We start from the raw sequence: 23,102 nt of genomic DNA, 5'->3' as shown, positions 1-23,102 counted from the left end.
TTCAAGCTGATATTTCTTCAACTCTATGCAACAAATAAAAATCAATACAGTGGATTTTATATACTACATGGGTTTTATATACTACTGAAATCAATTATTTCAGTCCTTAAGTAGGATACTCTGGTATCAGTTACTTTGTTCTGTATTTATTGCTTTTAAGCTTTGGGGATAGGAAGAAAATTTGCAACTACATGTAGCTTTTACCCCAATCTTGGGTTCTTCTTGTCAAAGCGTGGATCTTTCAGAAAATGTTGAACACCACATTTCATAAATAGGTACTTTTGTTCTGGATTTTTATTGTGATATTTATGGTTAGAAACTAGAATTCAGAAGAACATTATAGATAATTCTACTAAAAAAATTTTGTTAAGTTTTGATGCACATGCCATTTGATGAACTAGTTAAATTAAAAAGGTGTTGTTCCTGTATTCCTGTTGAAAATAAAGTCAGTATACATTAGATGCCTAACTCACATAGATGCATTTGAAAGCTACAGCCACTTATCCTCATTATTTCCCAACATGTTAAAATTGTTACATAAGGACCTCCCATTTCATTCCTCTCTGATGTAGGAGGGGAATTCGACCTTTTTCCACCTTCTAATTAACTTTGAATGAACTTACCTAGCAAAGATGTTCTCTTAACCTATTAGTTAACCTGAGGGCAAAATTAAGGGAAAAGAAACAAAACCACATTTCTGCAAAGTAAAAAATGAATACCCTTACAGCTGGGAAATATGTAAATAAAAAGCCATGAGAAATCTATTTTTCATTATGACATTTCTCTCAGATTCTACATACGACAAACTAACATTTCAAGGCACATCAATACAACATCCCTTTAGAAGTTTAGTAAGTTTACACTTTAATTTTCTTAGACAATTCTCAACATTACCAGTATTACAGAATACAATTTCAAATTTATTTGATCCCCTTCAACACAAATTTAGGTATTTCTTAGTATGTCATAAAGTAGAAGAAAACAGTAAATTCTCTTGAATGCACCAGGTTTTGGTATTTGCTTTGCCTTTTGCTTTTCTTTTTTAAATTACCAAGACATGTGAAAGATTCAACTGCTTCCCTTCTTTTCTTCTCCTTTTCCCCTGCCCTTGCTCCCCCAAAAAGAGAATTCATGCTTAAAATTTTGGAACTTCTACATCACAGGCAATTCAGCTTATGAAATAGACTATGTAGACACAACCATAAATAAGTTTGTAAGAAATTATTTTTTTAAAAAAAGCTTTAGTAATAATCCCTGTATATACTTAAATATAAAGTGTACTTCAGTGCACAGTTGACAGCATTTCTCCAAAGTTATTTATTGAAATTAGAACTTAGTACTTGCGTGATTAACTTTCTACCGTACCCACCACCATCTAAGTGTTGATTTTTCACAATTACATATAACTAAAGAATTTTCAGTGAGTTATTTTACAGAAAATATTACCGTTTGAGACATTGCACTTGTGTGAAATATTTTTACCATCAACTTCTATTTACAAATTTTCTTCTGAAGTCCCTACCTAAGAACCTAGGCCCTTCTGAATTCAGTCATTTTTAGAAATAAACTCTATTACAGAAAGGCTTCACAGTTCTCAAAAACAATTCCAGTTTATATATAAACTTGATAACTTTTAGCATAATTTGTTAGGAATGAAAATGCCCTTTTGAAAAAGCACTTACAGCGTCACACTACCTATACTGAACACAACCTAAGAAACACGTGCTGATTTTTTTCCTCTCTCTGCCTTGTACTCCCCAAAAAAAGCAGCAAATTTAAATTATAAAAAGACATTCCAGTAGTCAGAACTATGTAGTGTCCTGGTACAGTATTTAGAATAAAGTCAGTTCTCTAAGAATGTACATACTATTTGTCTTTTCCCAATGCATCATAAACATCACCATTTCTATTCACCCTTAATGCAGACCATATCCTTTGGTTTACTAAGGCTCTTTACTTCATCCAGTAGTCGGTTAGGTCTCAAAATATGAGTAGAACCTGACAAAAGAACATAAGTATTAACTGTATCAGTCTGAAATTCTGACTTTCGGATATTCCCTCTTTAAAAAAAGTAAATCAGTTACATGCCAGTGTTTTTTACTGGATTACAACAGTTAAAAGGGTTTTAATGTGTTATCATATAAATATAAGTATCACCATTACGAAGGCAGTGTCCCTCTTCCACACACTGAGACATCCAGATTAGGACTCTTACTTTGGATACAAGTTTCAAAGTCCCTGCTCTACCCGGTTTGAAACATAGGTTTGAACCTGGGCCACCTGCACCCAACGCAACTGTCCCAGCCTGCAAGAGTCAATGACAGGCTTTACCTTATAATCACAAAATCATCTGGATTAAAGGGTACCAGAAACAGTAGTTTTCCACAGACATATCAGTTACAGAAAATTGGCTTTTACTGGCTAATATTCCCTTGAAAAATTTGCAATGAATTCCAAGTCTGGAGCAGCAAAGAAAATCCTTATTATTCTTCAAGACTGCACAACTACTTCTCTTGTTCTCATAGAGAGTGATTATAACTTCTGCCATGAAGTTATAACCCTACAGTTATAAAGGGAACTCTTAACTGTTTAAGATTAGGGCTGTCTTGAACCTTGAGTTTTAGTAGTGTCAATCTGAACGGGCGAATATTCCTGAAGTTCTGAATCAGGCATATAGAAAGGTTTTCATCCTGCAGTATGCAGTATAGAAATTTGGAAGTTATCACCTTCCTTCAGAAATCAGGATTACAAACAAAACTACCCGAATCATCTCTAAACAAAAGGGAAGATGGGGCTGCTGTTAGTGCCAGATATTACAGTGAAAAGAGTGACCTACACTAAATATGATTTTGTAAAAAAGTCTCAGATGAAGAAACAGTCTTGTTAAACTACATTCCTGTTGTCCTGGTCTTGCCATTGCAACTCAAAACTAGGACCAGCATTAAGCCTACCTCAATCACCACTAACTAAACCAGCAAATAAAAAAATAAACAAAAAAACCGACACCCTACCCCCTCAACACACCCCACTATATTGAGGTAACAGACTCTAGATCTTAGAATCAAGGTTGTCATTGCTTTACGGAAGAGTATTTATTAATTCGAAATTATAGTAGATAAATTTAATCCTTTTTGGAACTCAAGACTAGATTTAATTGCGAGACACAGGCACCTCAAGCAATTTAGAATACTTCAGATGACCCTGCACCCGGCCACCAGCTGCCACTGCAGATGGAATCAGGTCTCTGGTAAGGTGCTACATCTAGGAGCTCTGTTTTGATATATCATATATGCAAATGTTTTAGCACGAAAATTTAAAAAGCGTTACAGGACATGACTGTTTGAAGCACAGCAGCTGATGTAACAAGCATTTGCTGCCTCTGAAATATTAACTTGAAATGACAGATTACTACGCTAACTGGCAATTCATGCATTTACTGCTGAATCTTAAGAAGATTGGGGAGATTACTCCAGTTTTCAAGGGACAAAGCTGTAAATCACAGTGTGGTCTCTGTAAAGCCTCTGCAGAAACCATGACAAGAACGAGAAGTTGTTGCAAAGTCAACTGAGCTACACTGAAAAAGTTTTTTTGGACTTGTTTGTTTTGGTAGGTTTTGTTGGGGTTTTTTGGTGTTTTTTTTGTTTAAGAAAAACATACATATCTTCCCAAAGTGATTAATTTTTGCACTAGTCTGCCAGCTTTCCTACTACTTCCAAAAGCAATGAGAGTATTAAGTGTAGCTGCAGGTACAGCACAGGCAGATGTGAGGAAACTAATGCAGAGAAATATACGTCTGCTTAAATCCTTTTTGCTATATGTTAGACTACTTTAATAATATTTCTTCGACATAATTGATGATGATTCTTCTGTATTTATTGTCCTTAATGTTTTGTTAATCTAGATAAACTGCAACCAAGATAAACTGAAAAGAAACACATTTGCTATAGTGTTAGTTTACTGAACGAACTTAGGGAATGTAAGAAAAAAGGTCCGCACATTTTTCCAGAAACATACGTAGTAAACCCCTATACACCACCCTTTTCCCAAAACAAGCTTACCAATAACAACTTCACAGGACTTGTGGGCTTGAGAAACTTCATAAGCACTGCGCATCTCAGAATATGTAATTCCTCCAATCACAAATATAATCAGTCTTGCACTACTCTTCCGCTCCTCTTTATAACTAGCTTTAGTTTTCTGGCGCGCACTGTAAGAAATTTCATAAGATAACATTTATATAGCTTTACTGATTAATTTTGGTAAAAAGTATACACTTAACAAGCAGTAACAATTGCTGTCATGCAGTCCAGTTTGATTATAATTTCAGCAAAAGAATTTAGACAAATTGATAGTTAAAAGAATTTTAAACGAAAACAAGTTAGCACATTACTCGGAAACTATTCAGTTATCACAAGTGGGAAAATAAAGACAAAGCAAAAAGCCTTGTTGCACACACAGCGGACTTCTACCAAGCAGCTTAGTTCTGCATGCTAGCAATTCCAGTGGCATTTTTCATTTGAAAAAGCTAGAGTCTTACGTTTTTTCAGTCTCCAAACGTGAACAGATTCTCTAAAAAAATATTTGGCTGTTATGAAATAAGATTCAGAAAGCTAGGAACAAAAAAATAAAGCTCTTAAAATAAACTTTCAAACACACATATAGTAATTGTAGATTCAGATTGAATCATCTGAAGTCCTGATCTATCTTTGCTAGGGTGCCTAGAAGATTCCCAAATGTCACCAGCCTAAGACAGACATCCAGTTACAAGGTACAGGGACTTGCCCTAGTGCTTCCTTGCATTGATCAGCACAGTGCATATCCAAGAACATAAGGACAAACCAACAGTTTGGTTAGCAGTGCAAGTAACAAAACTGTTTTCCTAAGGCTGTGTATCTGTACCGTTTGTCTTTTACTTTGCAAGGTACAAATTCCACTTCAAGCGTGTCCTCCACATTTAGGATATGCGTAACGTTTCCCTCCCTATGATTCCAGCATCTGATTAGCACAATGAGCCTCCCTGCCATAGAAACACTCTTACCTCTGTTCAGCTGCCTCACCATTTAACTAACACTACCAAAAGCAATAAAGCTATCAACCTGGCAGGTATTGGTCACGAGGTTCAAGAGCTAGTGGGATTAAAAAGGGGGAAAGAAGGGGCAGCATAAGTTAGTGAGCTAAAAAACATTTCCAAAAGTCACTGCTCGGTGCTACTTAGTAAATACAGAAGTACACAGAACACACCATTTCACATTCGTTGGCAGAGAATTCATTTCAAGACCTCCAACTTTTCTGGACTTCTCTATACCATCCCCTGACAACAGGGGTCAAATATTTAACAGGTCCATATTCCCTAATGAGAGGGCCAGAAGTTGAATTGAATTACTGAATGACACCACCACTACCACAGCAGAAACAACTTTCAGAAGAAATGAAAACATTCCTTTTGCCTAAGTCACAGTATACTGCTAATCTATCCCTGAAACTACTTCACACTAAAGAGATCAATGGTTTAAACTTCTTACTCTGGGAATATGGAAATGTTTTTTCTAATTTTGAAGCAAAAGTGAGATACTCCAAATAAAAAACCGTAGAAAAGTTATTAAGCTAACAACCAAGTTCAGCATGTCTTAAATGAAATAAAAATATAGGTTTTATACATTAACATTACCTTATATGAATTCTGTCACTGCTTAGTAAGTGCACTTTTGTAACGCTTTAGAAAGTACATGACAAACATGACAAACACACTGAGAAATGGGTAAACTATGTTTCAAGAAATTGTTAAACAATTTACCTTACTGCTCCTGAACCATTCCAGGTAGGAGGACACTGAGAACAATAAGGCCACTCTTTTGAATCTAGTTTGTTTTCTATAGCATCCTGAAGGGCAAAACAAAGACCCACTTTAAACAGCCATGTAGACCTAAAAACCACCAAGTTTCAGCTTCCAATAAGGACATCTAACTGGAATTTAATGCCAGCACATGCAATTTCTTAGAACAACCAATCGCATGCAGCATCTCACGAACAACACGCATGTGTAACAAAATGCTAGACCACACAACGCTAAAACACTTATTATAAGGCTTTTGTGTATCACAAGGATTTGGGCTTACATATACTTTCTTTATAAACAGAGTATTGATTTAACTGTTCAGATTTCACTAGTACCTTTTCATCGGTAACTACCCTAACATTTTATTTCTCTGTTGCAATATATGAGAGAAGTTAGGGTCCTCTGAAGACACAAATGAAGATTTGAAAGTCACCAACAATCTATGAATGACATCACTGGGTGAGACTACAGGTCCAGTGAACTTACTGTTGTCTGACATCGCTCACTAACTGATGCTGGGGAGAGGTTTAAGAACAAAGCAACAACACTCCTGGCAAGTAACATTTTCCAGCCTCTACCAATCTATAGTTTAGATTTGGATTGCAGTTTAAAAACCAACTAGAGAAAAAAAAATCCAGATCTTTAAGTTATACTAAACACTGCCAATCACAGGACAAGCTGTTCAAAAAGACTTTTTGCTTTTCCATTTATTTGCTTCACCTTTAAAACGACCTCCAATAAGGAGCATCGCTAACACACGGCAATCTAACATTCTATATTACACACAGAATAGAAATGAGCTATTTAACTAAAGTAACTCAGGATACTATGGAATTTCAGAAGATTGGCTATAACTGCTCGCTTGAGTAAATTTCTGCACTGCACCCATGAATTAACTAGTTGGTCAAACTTACCTCCATAACATCTTTGATAACAGGCGTCCACCTAGAAAGTTGAAAAGTTTCTTCTGAAGAACGGTCCCTTCTTGGGTGTTTATACTGCTGAGCAGCAGACTAAAAAGATTTTCAAAAGATGCTTGTATTACACAGTGTATTTGGGTTTTTGAAATTTATTCCCAGTTAATAGTGGGGGGGTCAGTAGGAGATGTTAAGGAAACAATAGTAATAACAACAACAACGAACAACAATTAATAGCTGTAGAATTCAGGAAACACTAGAAATATGAATTTCAGAGACAAGGAACTGAGTAAGTTGGCACTTTCCAAAACCAACCAACTTGAGTCACCATCTCATGATTTGAGGGAATATTATAGGTATCTTACTGTGAAAATTATTCATGTTCATTGTTTAAAGGATTTACCACTTAGACACATCATGAAACCAGGAACTCCTAGTAATTGCCTGCTTCCCAAACCAAAAAAAAAAAAAAAAAAAAAAAAAAAAAAGACCTGGATAATACTGCTAAGAGTTACTGAAAGAGCTGTAGACAAGTACTTGGCTGGCAGGAAATTACAAAATAAACATATTCTTACTGAAGAGATAACAGGAACATCAAGGTATTTCCAATTTCTTATCATATCACTATCACTTTCTATTTGTACATTCTGGATCAGCTTGTCCAAGTTCTCCTGGGTAGTTCCTTCGATATAAGGAAAACAAAACTTAATTACCATGTGACTGAGTAACACCAATTTCTGCTCACATATTCTGGGCTGTTATTTAGTCCAGGATTATTTTTTGTTTGTTTGGCCAGTCTACCCTAAGGTTAACATAATACCACATTTTAGATAAGATTTTGTTTAATGGTCCATTTTTGAGACCAAAATTCAGTATTGTTATAGATTCCTCAGACCCACATTCTGTCAGTTTCCTCCTCCTCTAAATTCTTGCTCATTTACTTCATTTTCACGATGCAATGGACAGGGAACTCCCCCTTTAACAGCTTCAATACTAAGTGAAAAGGAGAAAATTTTAACTGTTGCACGCATCCAAGCACAGAAATGATGCTAAAACACTGTAAGGATCTGCACTTGTATCACATCTCTTAACCCCTTATTACTGGTATCTTTGCTACTAATTTGAGAGAAGAGAAGCTACAGAGGATGGACAGTATTTCTTTCAAACTTGGCCATCAACTCCAATAGACGCTTAAGTTAACTCGCACTATCCCAAAACTTGAGTTGAAGTTTATAGTACTGAGAAAACAAAAAAAAACAGGGTAACTTATCATACCATTTGTACTAAAGATATACAGGAGAATAGCTCTGATTTTGTCATAGCTCTCATGACTTTTGTTGAGCAAAACTGGAAGTAGAACTCTCATCGAGTCTTTCACTTTTTGACCTTCTGCATCCGTTCCAAGAGCCAAGTCCTGATTAAAAAAAAAGTTATTTTAGTGAGTAGTCATTAAAAAAAAGCATTGTTTTGTGCATTCTGAAATGCATTTTTATGAAACCGTGGGTTTCGGGAAACAAAGCTGAATCAATTTAAACACAGTATGGAAAGTCCTGACATGATTATTTCAATAGTTTCAGCATAAAATAACACTACATGACACTCATACATTTAAAACTATATGATAACTAGAATTTATATAAATATAAATTATAGTTTTAAACTTGAGAATGGTAGTACAATATAATGCTTCACCCTAACAAGTGCTTTTCCCAGACATTTTAAAAGGGTTTCCTTCTGCAGAACATAGTAAGGCAACTTAATGGGAGTTTTGAACAAAGAAAACACAAAGATGATTCTTATACAAGTCAGCTAGATTCAAAGACAAAAAAACCAAAACTTTAAAAGCACCTCCTTTATTGGCAGAGTAAGAGCCTTGTATATCTCGCTTAGCTCAAGTGATTGCAAAGGAGACAGACACTACTTTTGTCAGTTAAAAACAGGCATCTACTCCTGCAAACAAGAGAGTCACATTTGCAGTAAGTTGTCGAGTTTGTAGGTTTAAAAAAAACATACCTGTTCAGTTTTACAGAGCCTTTCTATGTTAGACTTGAACTTGCTCATACAATCTTCTGCTAAGTTAAGATGGACAACTTGCTAGAAGACAAAAAAAATAAATTCACAAGCTGCCATAACTTGCCTTTTTTTAAAAAAAAAAAAAAAAACACATCAAGAAATCATTTTTACTGGTTACAAGAGTCAACCCTTCAACTATCCTTCAGTACCATCATGCGCTTTCTGTATTTAACCCTAAATACTTGTTAAAACATTAAACTGCTATGCTATCTTCACTCCTCAAAGGACATAAATCATTTAAGTGTTTTGGGTTTATTTGTGGGGTTTTGGTTTTTTTCTTACATACGAAAATGAAACACCTGAAAAGAAGTTTTCTTCTCGAAATTTTACGGTAGGTGAACATATTAATTTGGAGAAAAGTTACATAGCACACTTCACAGGAAAATAACAGAATAAAACTAGACTTCAATAACACAACATCATAGTGTACAAAATGATTTATTGTAAAGCTGTAGTTACAAAAGACTTCTTACCCTACTAATCTCTTTACGATAGTGCGGCATCTTTTTCATTAACTGGGACAAAGCAGATATCGATAACTGTGAAGAAATGACACAAGTTGAAAATTTTTCCTCCCCAATATTTGACACCCTTATTTCCATTCCTGTTGCAGCCTTGCTTCCCCCCTCCAAAAAAAAAAAACCACTGCCATTGAGATAATCCTCAATTTCTGTAATAGGTCCATGAATTATAGATCTGATCAGCTGAAAATAATTAAATTACCAGGAAAAACAACAATACATTAAACAACTTACTTTTCCTTCTGTTGCTTTTCTTTTTGATGAAACTTCTTTCAAAAGTTTTGGTATTTCCCTGAAAACAAAAAAAAGGAAAGTAATCAAATGCAACAGCACCACAGTTCTTAAATCTTTTAAGATCTTTATTTAAAATCTTAAAAGAACTGTGCAGCAAGAACTTCTGAATGAAAGTAAAAGCTTCAAATACAGGTCTCCTTCAGACAAGAGAGTATTTTTTGACAAAGGAAATTGAAGTTAAACGTTCTATTTATGATACCTGCATAATGTCTTTTGATGCAGTAACATGCTAGTACTTTATGCAAATAATCTCTTCAGATTTAAAAGATTTGGAGATGCTTCCCAGGAAATAATTTTAACTGCACTTTCCTCAAGAACTGTAATTAATATTAGTAAAATTGCATACCTCTATACATCCTGTATTTTTAGAGCGTTTTCTTCCTGGCATCGATTTTTAACAGGATGCGGTCTATATTGCAAACTGTCTCCACTACTGCCTGTATTTCGACTTTAACAGCTCAAATACATTCTTTCTCAAATAAACTTTTATAACTTGCATTTTTAACTATTTTTTGTTATTTATTCACATACTCTATCACATCTGCAATATGCTTGTGCCGAATCTTCACCCAGAGCTCGTCATCTTCCTCCAGAATTGCCTCCCGTTCCTTCTCAGCAGTTCCTTCTGTTTTGTATCTTCCAATAGAAAATTCAGACAATTACTTGGTTTCTGGTTTGCTACTTCCCACCCCCTCCCCTTCTCAAAACTCATTAGAGTATTAATTGTTATGGTTTAATCAAACATACACACTAATTGCAGTAGCATACACAGGTTTTTACTTACAAGCCAAGCTATTGCCCAATACAATATAATTTACATAAGGATTTTACAGATCACATTTTTGAACATAGAAGCAGCAGATTAATTTTAGAATCATTCTTTGGGGCAATAGCTTCTGGGCATTCTTCTAAAAAAACGGTTAATAGAGTTTCAATCGTACATTTACATGCACCTCAACTTCTCTTCAGCTTCCAATGTCAACTTCACTTTGGCTTTAAATGCAAATTGTGTGCAAAGTTATACACATTGAGATTGCAAAGTGCAGCCTTTACTTCTACTGTAAGACTTTTTGTAATTCTGAAGGAAAAATGAAGTCCTATTCGCCCACCAAATAGATTAAGTATGACAAATTACTTCACATATACAAGAAACACGCTTCACAGTGTTACAGACCAGCTATCACTTTTCTACAAAGACACAAAGAAACCTATGAAGCAAGACAACAATCACAGTATGTAATGTTTCTACATTTACAGAAACTTACACAGTATATATGGCCAGAAAGCAGAAAAATATAAAAAAATTACAAGATTAATTGTGAAAATCAGATCATGGCTACCTAGAAAGCACACTCTGCTATATTTTCATACCTGCAAATTTCAGATTCATAGAACACTACATTTTCTATGAAATGTTTCTGACAGAGAGATATGTATTCCTGTTTGCTAAACTAAACCATAGGCAAGAAGGTTATCAGAAAGCAAAGTCTTACCAAAATCTTTGTGTCAGAACAATCCGACAGTAAAGTATGTACCTTATGCAAAACAATGTCATGTTACTCCAAATAGTGATAAAATAATGCTTATAAACTGAACATGGCTTACCTAAGTGTGCATTTAGGATGGAAACATGCAAATTTTAACAACTACACATATTAAATGACTGTATCTGTAAAAGTCAGCTTTCCTGATAAATAACTAAGCTTTTTCTCAGTATTTGATTACCGGTCTTGTCTGCCTTGTTAGGCCAAGAAGGTTGAGAATGTGAAAGAAAAGGTAGAGAATCTAAATGTGCATTACCAAGGTTTTGCTTCAAATCTAGTACCAAGTTCTTTGTTTTTTAAAAAAAATGCAATTTGTTAGACTCAAAACTTCGCCAAAAATGCTAATTAGATCCTACCTAATCTCACCTAAGTGAGGAAGTTAACAAAAAGAGGAAGTTACAAATCCAAGAGGAAAGACTAATAATAAGTGAAACAACCCTCATGTAATATAAGCAGCTAATATTGCTATGGTGCAATTCAGCTAAACAATTCCATTGATTTTATAATCAAGAATAAAATGTTTAGATTTTTTTAAAAGTACTTGCTTGTAAATATCATTTTCAATTGGTAGCAGATCATATGCCATTGCCTGGAAGGTGAGCTCATGAAGTACAGTTGATACTGGGTCAAAGCCACGATCAATTATTATTAGTTGGGAGTGGGTTTTAGCCTAGAAAGCCATCAAATACACATGAAGTTAAGACATACAGTACAAAGTTAATGCATGTTAAATCTATTTACAGTAAGTTAAAGCACTGCAGACATTGTTGGAAAAACAACTGAAAAAACCCAAAAGGTATGGTCCAAGTGTTTATAAGCATAAACAAATGTTTAAGATAACCAGAACACAGTGGTTTTAAATGCTAAGTTTAACGCAAAGCTCTTAGCCTATTGCAATGCACTCAGTAACTTCACTTCAACAAAAACTCTAAAGAGGAAAAAAAAAACAACCCAACACTGCACAAAAAAGGCCTCCCCTGACTTTTCACAAATCGGTGTATTTTTTGTATTTCAAAGTAGATCATCTATTCTGTGCTGCAATACCAAAAACATCATCTCCAACTGTTCAACTGCAAGTTTCACTTTGGAGTTTAGCAGAGTGGCAGTTAGCATCAGGTACATTTATTTCTGTAGCAGAATGGAATGTCACCAAGTCTGAATGGTTTACCCCATACTCGTGCATTTAGGCAGCTGCTCTCATCTGCAGTGACAGATCAAAAACATTATTTATGTGAAAAGCTGTCTCTTTGTGCACAGTAAATTCCTTAATGGGAGACATTTCAATTTTGCAGTGAAGTCCTTTCTACACACAGCCCTATGAAATGTGATGTTAAAACAAAAGTTATTTATGTTCTTTTAGGTTTCTATCATCCCCCACTTTATCACAGGGCCAATTTTTCCAAATACAATTAGTTTGATCACACAAATTATTACATACAGATTTACTGTATCAGTTACTACCCTTAAGTAGCTTTCATACACAAAAACAACTAATTTGCAACTAGATGCCTTTATTAATAAATAACATCTGGTTTTGTAGAACCTATGAACCTATTGTCAAAACATATTCCAAATATTTTTTTTCCCCTCAGACTTAGAAAAAAAGAAGCAAACATTTTAGTTCACTACCTACCTTTATTTGGCTTTTCTCATCTGTTTTGTAGTAGTTTTCAAGATTTTTTTCAACAAGTTGTGCAAGTTGGCTGGCTTTATCAGATGGTCCACTGGGAAAAAAGGAAACATGCAAAAATAACTTAAATTTCCTCATCAAAACACTAAGATGCTACCTTTAAAACAGAAAGAACTCCCTAGATCAATCCTCTGGTTTCCTGAGCAGTTTCTGAACTCCATTCTAAGTAGTTCCAATATATTGTCACTCTTACATCACGATTCCACTCTTTGAATGCTTCAGATATTTCACACAGTAGAAAGCTTCAGACAAAAGACTGACATTAGCTGGCATATGGCCCAGCACCTAAAATTCTCACTCAGAGGTGGGGAACAAGAAAGAAAGAGAAAGAGAAAAGAAGAAACAGTCAAGCAATTATTTCTTTGTTACCTTTGCACAAAGGATAAGGCACCACTTCACGGTACACCAGAGAATGCAATTCCTGAGCACAATTTCAGATGCCTACTTTGACTTCAAACTCTGTACTCTCTATCAAAGCTCAAGAGGTATTCTCCTCAATACCTCTACTAAAAAGAAATCCTGACCTCATCAGCTTCAGCAATTTATGAATTCCTTGAGGCCAAGTGGAGCTGCAAAACTACCTACAGCAGCAGTTACAGGATTATGCACGCAGTGTTTTAGAATGCGGCATATTAGATTGTCATCCTACTGACCAAACATGAAACAAGCAGTTCATAACAAAACAGGCTACCCTAAGTACTGTTATACAAATACACAGAGATAATTCCCTGCTCTGCCTACACTTCAAATTCCTATCATTCCATATTTCAGATTTGTGGATTAAAAACAATTAATCCACAATAAAAGAAACTATGCTGCAGCCTCAAGCTATTACCAAAAAATGCAGGAAGTCCTAGAAGTGAAATGAACTACACGATACAACGCTATTTTTGCCCTACCTTTTATATCGTACTCCTGGATTCTCATCTAGCGTGGCACATAAGGTAACAATTTGTTCAGCCATTACTTGCATTACAGCATCTCTATCTTTTGTCTTTTCCAGAGTTGGACTATAGCAGCGGTAGAATGCATCTGGGATATTGAGAGTAAATACCTATATAAAGCACAACCAAGGAAAAAAAAGGCTTAAATTATGTATTTCTAAAATATCTGATAAAAGAATTGCTAATACTTTAAAACTACACAATATAAGACTCATACATAATATACTTCAAAAAAAACAAACCCACACTTCAGTCCTCTGTCCTGTCGAGCTCATCGGCTTCTTGTTCTCACAGCCTTCTCCTCTATTAGTCTCCTCTACTATGTAAATTACTATATTTCTCAAACTGCTTACTGTCAATACAGATGGAGAGACATGAGGCAGGCAGAACTAAATACCATCCAGTGTATCGTACATAGCCATACTTTGTATGATTGCTCTGGTATTGCATTGTATCAAGTTAAACTTGTTTAAAATAGAATTTTACATATTGTATCTGTTTATTATATGAAGACTTTACCTCCAAGAATTGAAATTCTTTAAATGCATTAAACCTTGATAAAAGATGTTTAGTACTATGCAGAAGAAAAACTTTTTCAACAGTTTAGTACATGGAATGCAAACACAGAACCAATCCCATTGTCAGTAAAAGAATTTTCTGCAGCTTCAGATGGACTCTGTAACTACAGAGCCAAAGAAAAACGTCCATCCAGATAAAGATATTTGTTTCATTTGAGTAGATAATCACTTGGACTTTGCCCAGAGCTTAGTTTGATTATTTACTCTTATCACCACAGAAAGCAGGGCCAGGTATTGTAAATTAGGAAAAAATCAGTTAACGTTCTCCGTTCCTTTGCTAAGGATTCAAAATGTTCTCACAACATAAAATACGGAGAACACAAAACTAAACTAAAAGCAAGAAGAGATTTAAGTGCTATTTATTTTCAACTTTAGAAAAGCAGGCCCAATTTCTGCTCTCATGGCAAGTCCTCCAGAGATCCGGGACAACAAAATTTTCATATGCCTCATTTGGTAGAGGAAGGTAAAAAATGTTTTCTTAAGAGCAGCTTTAGCAGAACTCCCAAAACCAGTCTGAAACAAAGTTTGGGAACATCAACACCAGTTGACAACAAACAACCATCACACTATTCTCTGATGGCATCTCAATCTAAATAATAAAAAAAAAACACCTTTTTTTTTATTTAAAGAGTACGTCTTCAAACTAGGCAACTGCACCACAGTAAGACAGAGCCACAACCTCTCCTACATTCACCAGCCACTTGGTATACATAAAAGTTCTGACCCTTGTTACGTTCATAAAGTTTGAGGAATACAGGAAAGATTTGTGGGAAACATTCATGGTTAACTCCCAATAGTGGACAGGATTTGGGGGCTTTACTGTATTAGTGAGTATCAGAGTGCATTTCAGCCTTCTGTTTCTGATGAAGTGCATGAGCAACAAATTACTTCTCAACACAATACCCACTGTGAGGTTTCACATGGAAACCACTCATTGGTTTCCACCAGTGGTCTCAAATTTTTAATTGAGAAAACGCGGATTTCCATGTTTTCCTCTCAATAAGAGGTTTGCCAAGTTATTACAGGTTTTGTTTCTCTTTTTTGTGAGGCTTTCGTTTTGTTCCCCTCCCCTTCAGTTCTCTTAATCTGTTTGCTCTCCTTTTATGACTTTTATCATGTAGCTAGTTCTACTTAACTCTTATTCCTACTCCTACACATCAAGCTATCTAGGCTGTCAAAATAACACCTCAGTGTAAGCAGTAACAAACTTTACTACTTACTAAAGACAAGCCAGAATACTTTCATTTTCTTAAGAAACAGATTCCTTCTCTAACATCTCTACTGCAACTTACTCCAAGTCTTCTAAAGAGGTCAACCGCAAACAGTAAACCTTTCAGTACAAGAGCATTTGTTTTCATCATAAAAATATAGGCAAGCACTGGAAATATGCCAAAACAGCAACAGGTCTCACATACACTTCATCAGCAATTGTTTTCTAACAGGTCAACAACACTTGAAAATAGTCCTCCAGACTAATTTCTGCTGTTGAGATAAAGAATGAAACTTACCTGAGACTCATATGGAAAGAAGGAAATGTTAATCTCCTTGCATTTCCTTATTGATTTTGCACAGGAAGACTTAATTTTATTGAAGAGGTTGTCAGGACAAACTAGGGGGGAAAAAAAGATCATTTGTGCTTATTCCAGCTGTTAACTCCCTCACAAGCTTACAGTATTCAGGACAGACGATTCTAAATTAAGAACCAATTAACAGTAACATACAAAAAAGTTGCCAAATCTTCCTAAAGTGAAATCAATATTTTTGTGTTTGAAATATTTTTCAAGAAGCATCACTGGTCATTTTTTACCAGCTTTTGGCAAGCAAAGTTGTAGTACACTCATTAGCAGTCTGCAGCAGTGAAGGATATTGATTCTATCAATGCAAAAGTTTCTGCTATTTCTTCTCACATAGGAGAGAGAAAACATTGCCCAAGCTACAAAACGGTTAAAGGGAGAAATGATGTGTACATATCAAACAGCAAAACACAGAGAAATATGGAATTTAACTATAGATCTCAAATGCGTTCCACTACACTTACAGGCTGCATTGGATCGCAGTCTGGAAACTGAATTTAAGGAATATTTGGACGACACAAATACTACACAGACTTGGAAGCAACAGAGGTATTTCTCTAGCACCTCTCAACATAAGAAGTTTTGGCAAGTATTCAAACTGAAAGCTTGCACACTTGCAACAAAGGAACATACAGCAAGATAGCAATTCTTGTTATGGAAAAATACTGCTACATCAGCATAAAATGAAAAAAGAAACCAAGAGTTTTTGACAGTAATTTGATAACTGCTTTGAGAAGATATGGTAGCAGATATGCACCATCTACAGAGACAGCCACAACTCAGTCTCTGCTTTCAGCAGCATGTTTGGCATTTTTGTTTTCCCTTATTTATATGCCATTTTAGTCACGCTGACTGACTGCAGAGGAACATGCAGTCATTAACCCCATTTGCACTAATTGTCTCTGGTTTGCAATTTATATCGTGCATAAAAGGGCTAAGTAAGCATCTGCTTTCGGGTGACAGGGAAAAAAGCTGATTCACAAGTCTGAACGAACTACCTAAAATAACCAATTACAAAACATTGTTCTTGCAGCAAATTCTTATGCGTTTATATTTTTGAGTACTATTTTGTTTATATGAGATACATAGTTTTATTTGAATTGTCTTCCTACATATTCTCCAACATAGGAGAAGACTGAAATACTTCAAAAGTAAAACTAGATTACCTAAATTAAAAGCCAAGGTGAGGAACCATCAATACTGTTTGGCAACTGTGAAAGAAACGACTATTGCCACATGGCACAGTGACCACATTGTGGCAAAACAAATGGATGTAATTATTTGTGTCTCAGACCTTGTCTCAAGAAACAGGACCCAAAATTTACATGTACTAAACTATAGGAAAGAAAGTTGAGAAGCGTACTTATTTACATATATAAAGTTACCAAAGTACAACACAAAAGCTTACTTACAGTCAGTGAAATACACATATGCTGCTTTGTATCTGCTGGACGATTTAGTGATGAAGTCATCAATAAGTCCATCTACAGACTTATGGGTGTTGGAAAAATAAGGAAAAAAGTCATTACAGTGTTTTTGCCTTTCCTTTCATACCAGACAAAGCTTCTCCCTCCTCTCCTCCTGCCTTGTTAATTACCCAGTCCCACTTAGGAATACTTAACATATAAGAAAAGAAAACACTCAGTAGAAGATTTTTAATTCCAGACCAAGAATAATAAACAATTACAGATGGTCAGTCATGCACCAAGATCACTTTAAGAAGCAAACAAGGTGGGATATTTGCATCATTTTCCACCTATAACAGTGCTGAGATTTATTCTCTCAAGAGTTTTTAGGAGGTAACAGTAATCTCTTATTAGAGCCATTACTTTGAATTCTACTGTTCAATGTATTGCGTCATTATTTGATACAACTACTCTTTCAGTGAGGTTACTAATAGCCAAGCAATGAAAAACAGTGCTTCCATTGATCAAAAGGTAAACATCTGCAACACACTCTATGGTGACACTGCATTGCCTTTTCATTATGGAAAATGAAGCATCACACAAAATTTAAAAGTTAAGTACTTCATAGTTGTACACAGTAAATAAGTATTTTAAAATAAGGTTGCTTTTTCAGTCTGAAAGGTCTTGTTATGCTTTCTTTAAAATACTAACCTTTTTGGTGGGAGTTATGAAATATATTGCTTTCATGTGTGGGACAGGCTCACGGTTTTTATATACATTCTCCACCACTATAAAGTAAGAAATATTACATTTTTATTATTAACAGCTTTATGCTTCTTTAAGGAAAGCACCATACATATTTTGTTATAGAAGTGATAAAAATAAAATAACACTAATCAAGTTGTCCACAAAGTTAGTGGCAAGAACCTATCTTCTGCCAAGAGAGCCTTGATTTTCTCTTTGTTTATGATTTTAAATACAAGAAGTTACCACATGACTTCTTCAACTCTCAGTCTAGTGTCAATTAAATTTGTAAGACTAAATTTTTCTACACAAGCAAGAGCTTTGCCCTCGTACAGAAAGGTATGGCAACACAAACATGCTCAAACTATGGGGCCAGCATGAAATATCTTGCAAGAGAACTGCCTCAGCATGATGGTTCTTTTTCCAGAATATCAAAGGAGGGGGAGAGTGAAACTACACAGGGCATCATTTTGGACTATAGCCTCTTCTGTCCTTTGTTTGTCTATTTCCTGTGCACTTACTCTGTTTCAAGATAATTGCAGGCACAAATTAGACATTTTCAGCAAATCAGCTTCACTCAACTCTTTGTTTTCTCTGTTTAATAAAGTCATTACTATATAGTGTTGCAGTACACTAGCTTGAGAATGCAGAGCAGTTCATGTTGCCCAGTAATTTCAAGGAGGAGGAACAAAGAAAAGTAATATCAGATATTTGGATGCGGAAAGACAGGTTCTTTTCAGTAACGTACTCATTAAAAATAAACGTTTTCTTCTTGATGAACAGGGTACATGCTCACTGAAAGTTTCTCACAAAAGATAAGTAGAACTTACAATGATTAAAAATATACTCCCAAAGTGAAGTGTATACAGCTTTGCTATTGTACTTCCAGAAGAATCATGTTATACTGAATAGTTGCAGTAAGAAAAGTCTTGCCAATTGTGGAAAAATAACTAAGTCTAAATACTGCTCTCTTACAAAAGTGTTTCTAAAAATCTAAACCTAAAGCTAATTAAGAACCAGATCATTTACATTTTGTGTATTCATTTCCATTTCAAAAACAGGCAGGTTGATACACAAATAAACATTACAGACAGGTCAATCCTAAAAAGCAGCTTTGAAAAGTATTTTATAACAGGAAAAATATCTTTTTTTAAGTTGTAGGGGAAAAAGCCCGTAAGATTTACTAGAGAGAAAATACTTTTTTAGAATACACATAAAACCCCAAAGTTTTATCTAAACAGGCATACTACATAACTGAGATCTATCACACCCCATCCATTATTCATTTTCGACAGTGGCAAATATCAAGGAACACAAGAGACATTCCAGCAGATGAGAGATTCCATTCCACTAGAAATTACTCCCAAATTGTTTGGAAAAGTGACAATCTAATTACTGTTAACATTGCTTATCGGTTTATTCTAGTTAAAGTAATCATTGATGTAATTTTGTTTCAAGTATTTGTTGTGGTTTGTTTGTTTGTTGGAGTTGGTTTTTTTTAATTATGGAAAGCTCTCTTGTTTTGAGAAGAGGCTCAAATATATCTGCACAACATAGAACTGAAATTCAAATTCTTCCTCTATCACATCCACTTGCTTGCAAGCACCTCTCATCAGTTTATTATCTCATTTTGTCTTGAGTACTGAAGTTTCTCTGCTCTCGTATCCTAACTACTGTTCAAGATCATAAATTAATTCAAAGCAGCAGATATTACCGATTTACAGAACATATTAGGAAAAAATGCAGAGAGCAATTTGCCTAGTTTTGTACATTTTACTAACATTTTCTTAATTCTTTACTGAGCTTCTCTTAACATCAACTGACAGATAATACCCTTAAAATTACTCTGTGACAGATAACTTCATTTACCCCATCCTGCACACTAGCAAACAAAGACCCACGCCCCAAAAAACCACTCCACAAAGCAAATAAACAACCTCAAACAAACAAACAAGAGACAAAAAAACAACAAGCAGCACCAAAAAGCCTTACAGCAATCTTTAGCAAAAATATTAAAATAAAAAGGGTTTTAGCTTCTAGGCAGGGAAACATTTGATTTTTTCACTAAAAAAAAAAAATAATCACAAGTGGGTAATTACTGTACAAGCCAGAAAGTCTGCCAATCTAATATGCCATAGCTACTTGTCTTCATCAACCAAATTAAGAGAGACAATTTCTTGCCAGGGTGTCGTCAGTTTTATTCTTTCCCTTTTTCTTATCAGGATATTGCTATCTGTATATTAAAATGAATTATGCTTACCTGTGATACCCTCTGCCAGTAGGTCAGTCATTTTGCAGCACAGTGACAGCAATTTAGTAGTGTAATCATCTAAAAGAATTATCTAAACATATTTTTGGAAAAAAAAAACAAAAAAACACAACACAGGTATTTAGATAAACTAATCAGCTATAGTAAACCCATTCCTTAACAATTTGCCATGGAAATTTGAAGCTGAAATCTACTTTATTAGTCTGTATCTTTTCATCACCTGCATCTAGCAACTTGGCAGTGGGAAATTAATCTCACAAAGCATCAGAAAGCAGCTCCCTACATATGGGATTTCAGAGCTCCATCTTAAATAAGTAGCTTGTCCCCACTACTCCTACTAGAAAGTATTTTAAAAATTTCACTTTTACACAAGTCTTTTGAATTCCTGCCTAATTTAGCCCATGGTCTTGTTAAACATATCTGTACTTATTCTAAAACTGTTTTACAGCTTAAGCAGCTCTCACAGGTATCGTACAGCTGAATCCTGCTCTACATGTATCACACAGCAGTATAATTTTTGAAATTAATGAAGCATAAGTCTTTCAAAAGAAAAATGAAGATAAACACAAACAGTTTCTTCTTTTTTTTTTCCAAAACTTGAAAAAATAATTGAGACAACTAACCATTTGTTCTTATTATGCTAGCCCTTTGATTTTTCATTACGTATTATAGAGATCTGAATTACATTACTTGGATAGAAAAAGTTTTAAGTGAAAGCTGTTCAATTATACTTATGTTTGTGTACTCAGATTACTTGTTCAAGTGATTTTAACATTCTTACAAAAATTATAACAAAACTATACCTTCCATTCGTCCTCTTTCCTGCAGTCATCAAATACTGATGATTTTAGCTCTGTAAGAAGAAACAGAGATAGACAGTTTACCAGTTAGAAGAATCAAATTGTTACTAAAAATAATTCACCCATTTAGACTTATATATTTAGAGACCTAAAAAGGGAGGAAGAAAAAAAAACCCAACCAATTGATAAATACCTCTACAGAATTCTTGACCACAAACTGTCCCTGCCTGCTTCAGATAGACATAGCTAAATTTTTCATTTTTACCGATATTAAACAGCTCCACAAAAATCAGTCTGAATAATCACAAGCCTGTAAATATTTCACTTTGTCACTTTGTTTCTATTTGTTTAGTGAATTCTTCCACTAAATGGATTGTGCACATGCAAAAAATATAAGCTACTCTTTAAGATAAGGCAGCTGGACAAACACATTCACAAACAGATCTATTTTAAAATATATGCTAAATTCAGCTGTCCTTGTTCTTTCTCTAGAATTCCGGAACAAGCGTAAGAAATTACTAGTTCTTTCAGGAATTGAAAGTTACCTTAAATAAGGTATCCTTTATCTTTTCCTGCTATGGCAACTTTGGGAAAAGTCATTTAAAAACCTTGTACAAGACTCAGGAATAAGTCAGCATCTAGTTACAACCCACAGGTTTTAAAGATCACCAGAACCAAGAGTTGCAACTTTCAGGAGTGGCGTCATCAGGCTAATGCAGATTTGATCTCACTGCAGTGGTATGTATTAATTAAAAGTCCGAAGATTTTGGGACATGTATAAAACCTGGTATTTACAAACATAGGAATAAAGAGATCTGAATACCCTGTTCTCTTCTCCCAGAGAACAGAATTTCAGATTAAGTTGATGACTACTGCTATTAAAATAGCTGGATCTTTTTCCCCAAATGAAAAAAAAAAGAAAGTAATAGAAACAGAAGCCTTAAATACAAGCGAGCAAATTCTGCACACATGCTGTGATTACTGCCAAGTGAAAGAACTGTAAGAAGTTTCAGAACAGTAGGTGCACATACAACAAAAAGTACACCTATTTCTTCAATATTTATAAATATTAATATATTCACTTATGTCCAAGTCCCTTCGGTATGACCCTACTGTAAGGTACTCCATATCTACCCCCAACTTCCAGTGCCTCAGAACTCAGCAGTTACTTCAGCTGAGCAGCCTACCTGCTCACTCAGCCTGCATTGCACTTCAGTTTCACAACTCTAACCCTGCGTAGCATGCAACGCTCCCAAGTTGTCACACATCATGCTTCTCATAGTTTTATTTTACAAAGATGTCATACACTGACTCTTTCACACTAACACAAGAAGTTTCTTTTGAAAGTTAATTACTTTATGCTTTAGCTTTCCAATATGCTCAAGTTACTTTTTGCAGCGTTGACATTCTTCACAACAACTTAAAAACCTTACACTCCGCTTCATCTAATAAACTGACAAAAACACTGATCTAAAAGCTATTTAAGTAGAAAGCACATGTTTTAAAAGGGATGTAATTGGTGTATTTTGTTTAGGCTGCTAAACAATAGAAGTCAAGCTTAGTTGTCCTGAATCCTTTTCTGCTTATACAAGTCCTGAAGTCCATTATCATTGCTTAAACTTGCCCTCTGGGTTGCTTCCAATTCGACATCCTTCCTGTTATACACAATCCAGTTTTTAATATGTTCTAGGTCCGCTTAGCCTGGTCTAGAGACTCCTGTGACTTCTTCGGATATACTCTATGTAAAATTGCAGAATGGTCATCACTCCATAGCTGCTACCAAGATGTATTTGTTGGTAATACCTGAATCCAAGGTCTAATACAGGCACATTTTTTCTATCACTTGTATACTGTTTATTTGTTACATATATTTTTCTAGGTTTGTACACAAGATGTAAGAACAAATCTTTAG

At 35.0% G+C, this 23,102-nt stretch overlaps 1 protein-coding gene across 1 annotated transcript; it reads right to left on the bottom strand.

Annotated features, from left to right (window-relative positions):
* Positions 1-1,799: 1,799 nt before the first annotated feature.
* On the bottom strand, positions 1,800-21,235 carry STXBP3 (syntaxin binding protein 3). Its single transcript, XM_009884786.1, has 18 exons — positions 21,194-21,235; positions 20,382-20,463; positions 18,089-18,165; positions 17,384-17,462; positions 15,906-16,006; positions 13,775-13,929; positions 12,819-12,909; positions 11,731-11,855; positions 10,173-10,277; positions 9,582-9,639; positions 9,300-9,365; positions 8,767-8,847; positions 8,029-8,167; positions 7,329-7,435; positions 6,751-6,849; positions 5,795-5,880; positions 4,059-4,207; positions 1,800-1,998 (listed from the first exon to the last, which is right to left on the bottom strand). The coding sequence occupies exons 2-18, from the start codon at positions 20,410-20,412 to the stop codon at positions 1,907-1,909; spliced, it is 1,641 nt and encodes a 546-aa protein (XP_009883088.1). The 5' UTR covers positions 20,413-20,463; positions 21,194-21,235; the 3' UTR covers positions 1,800-1,906.
* Between the last annotated feature and the right edge of the window lie 1,867 nt (positions 21,236-23,102).

This window comes from Charadrius vociferus, unplaced genomic scaffold, assembly GCF_000708025.1.
Source record: "Charadrius vociferus isolate BGI_N301 unplaced genomic scaffold, ASM70802v2 scaffold163, whole genome shotgun sequence".
In the NCBI taxonomy this organism is placed as follows: Eukaryota; Metazoa; Chordata; class Aves; order Charadriiformes; family Charadriidae; genus Charadrius; species Charadrius vociferus.
This window is presented reverse-complemented; position numbering and strand designations above follow the sequence as displayed.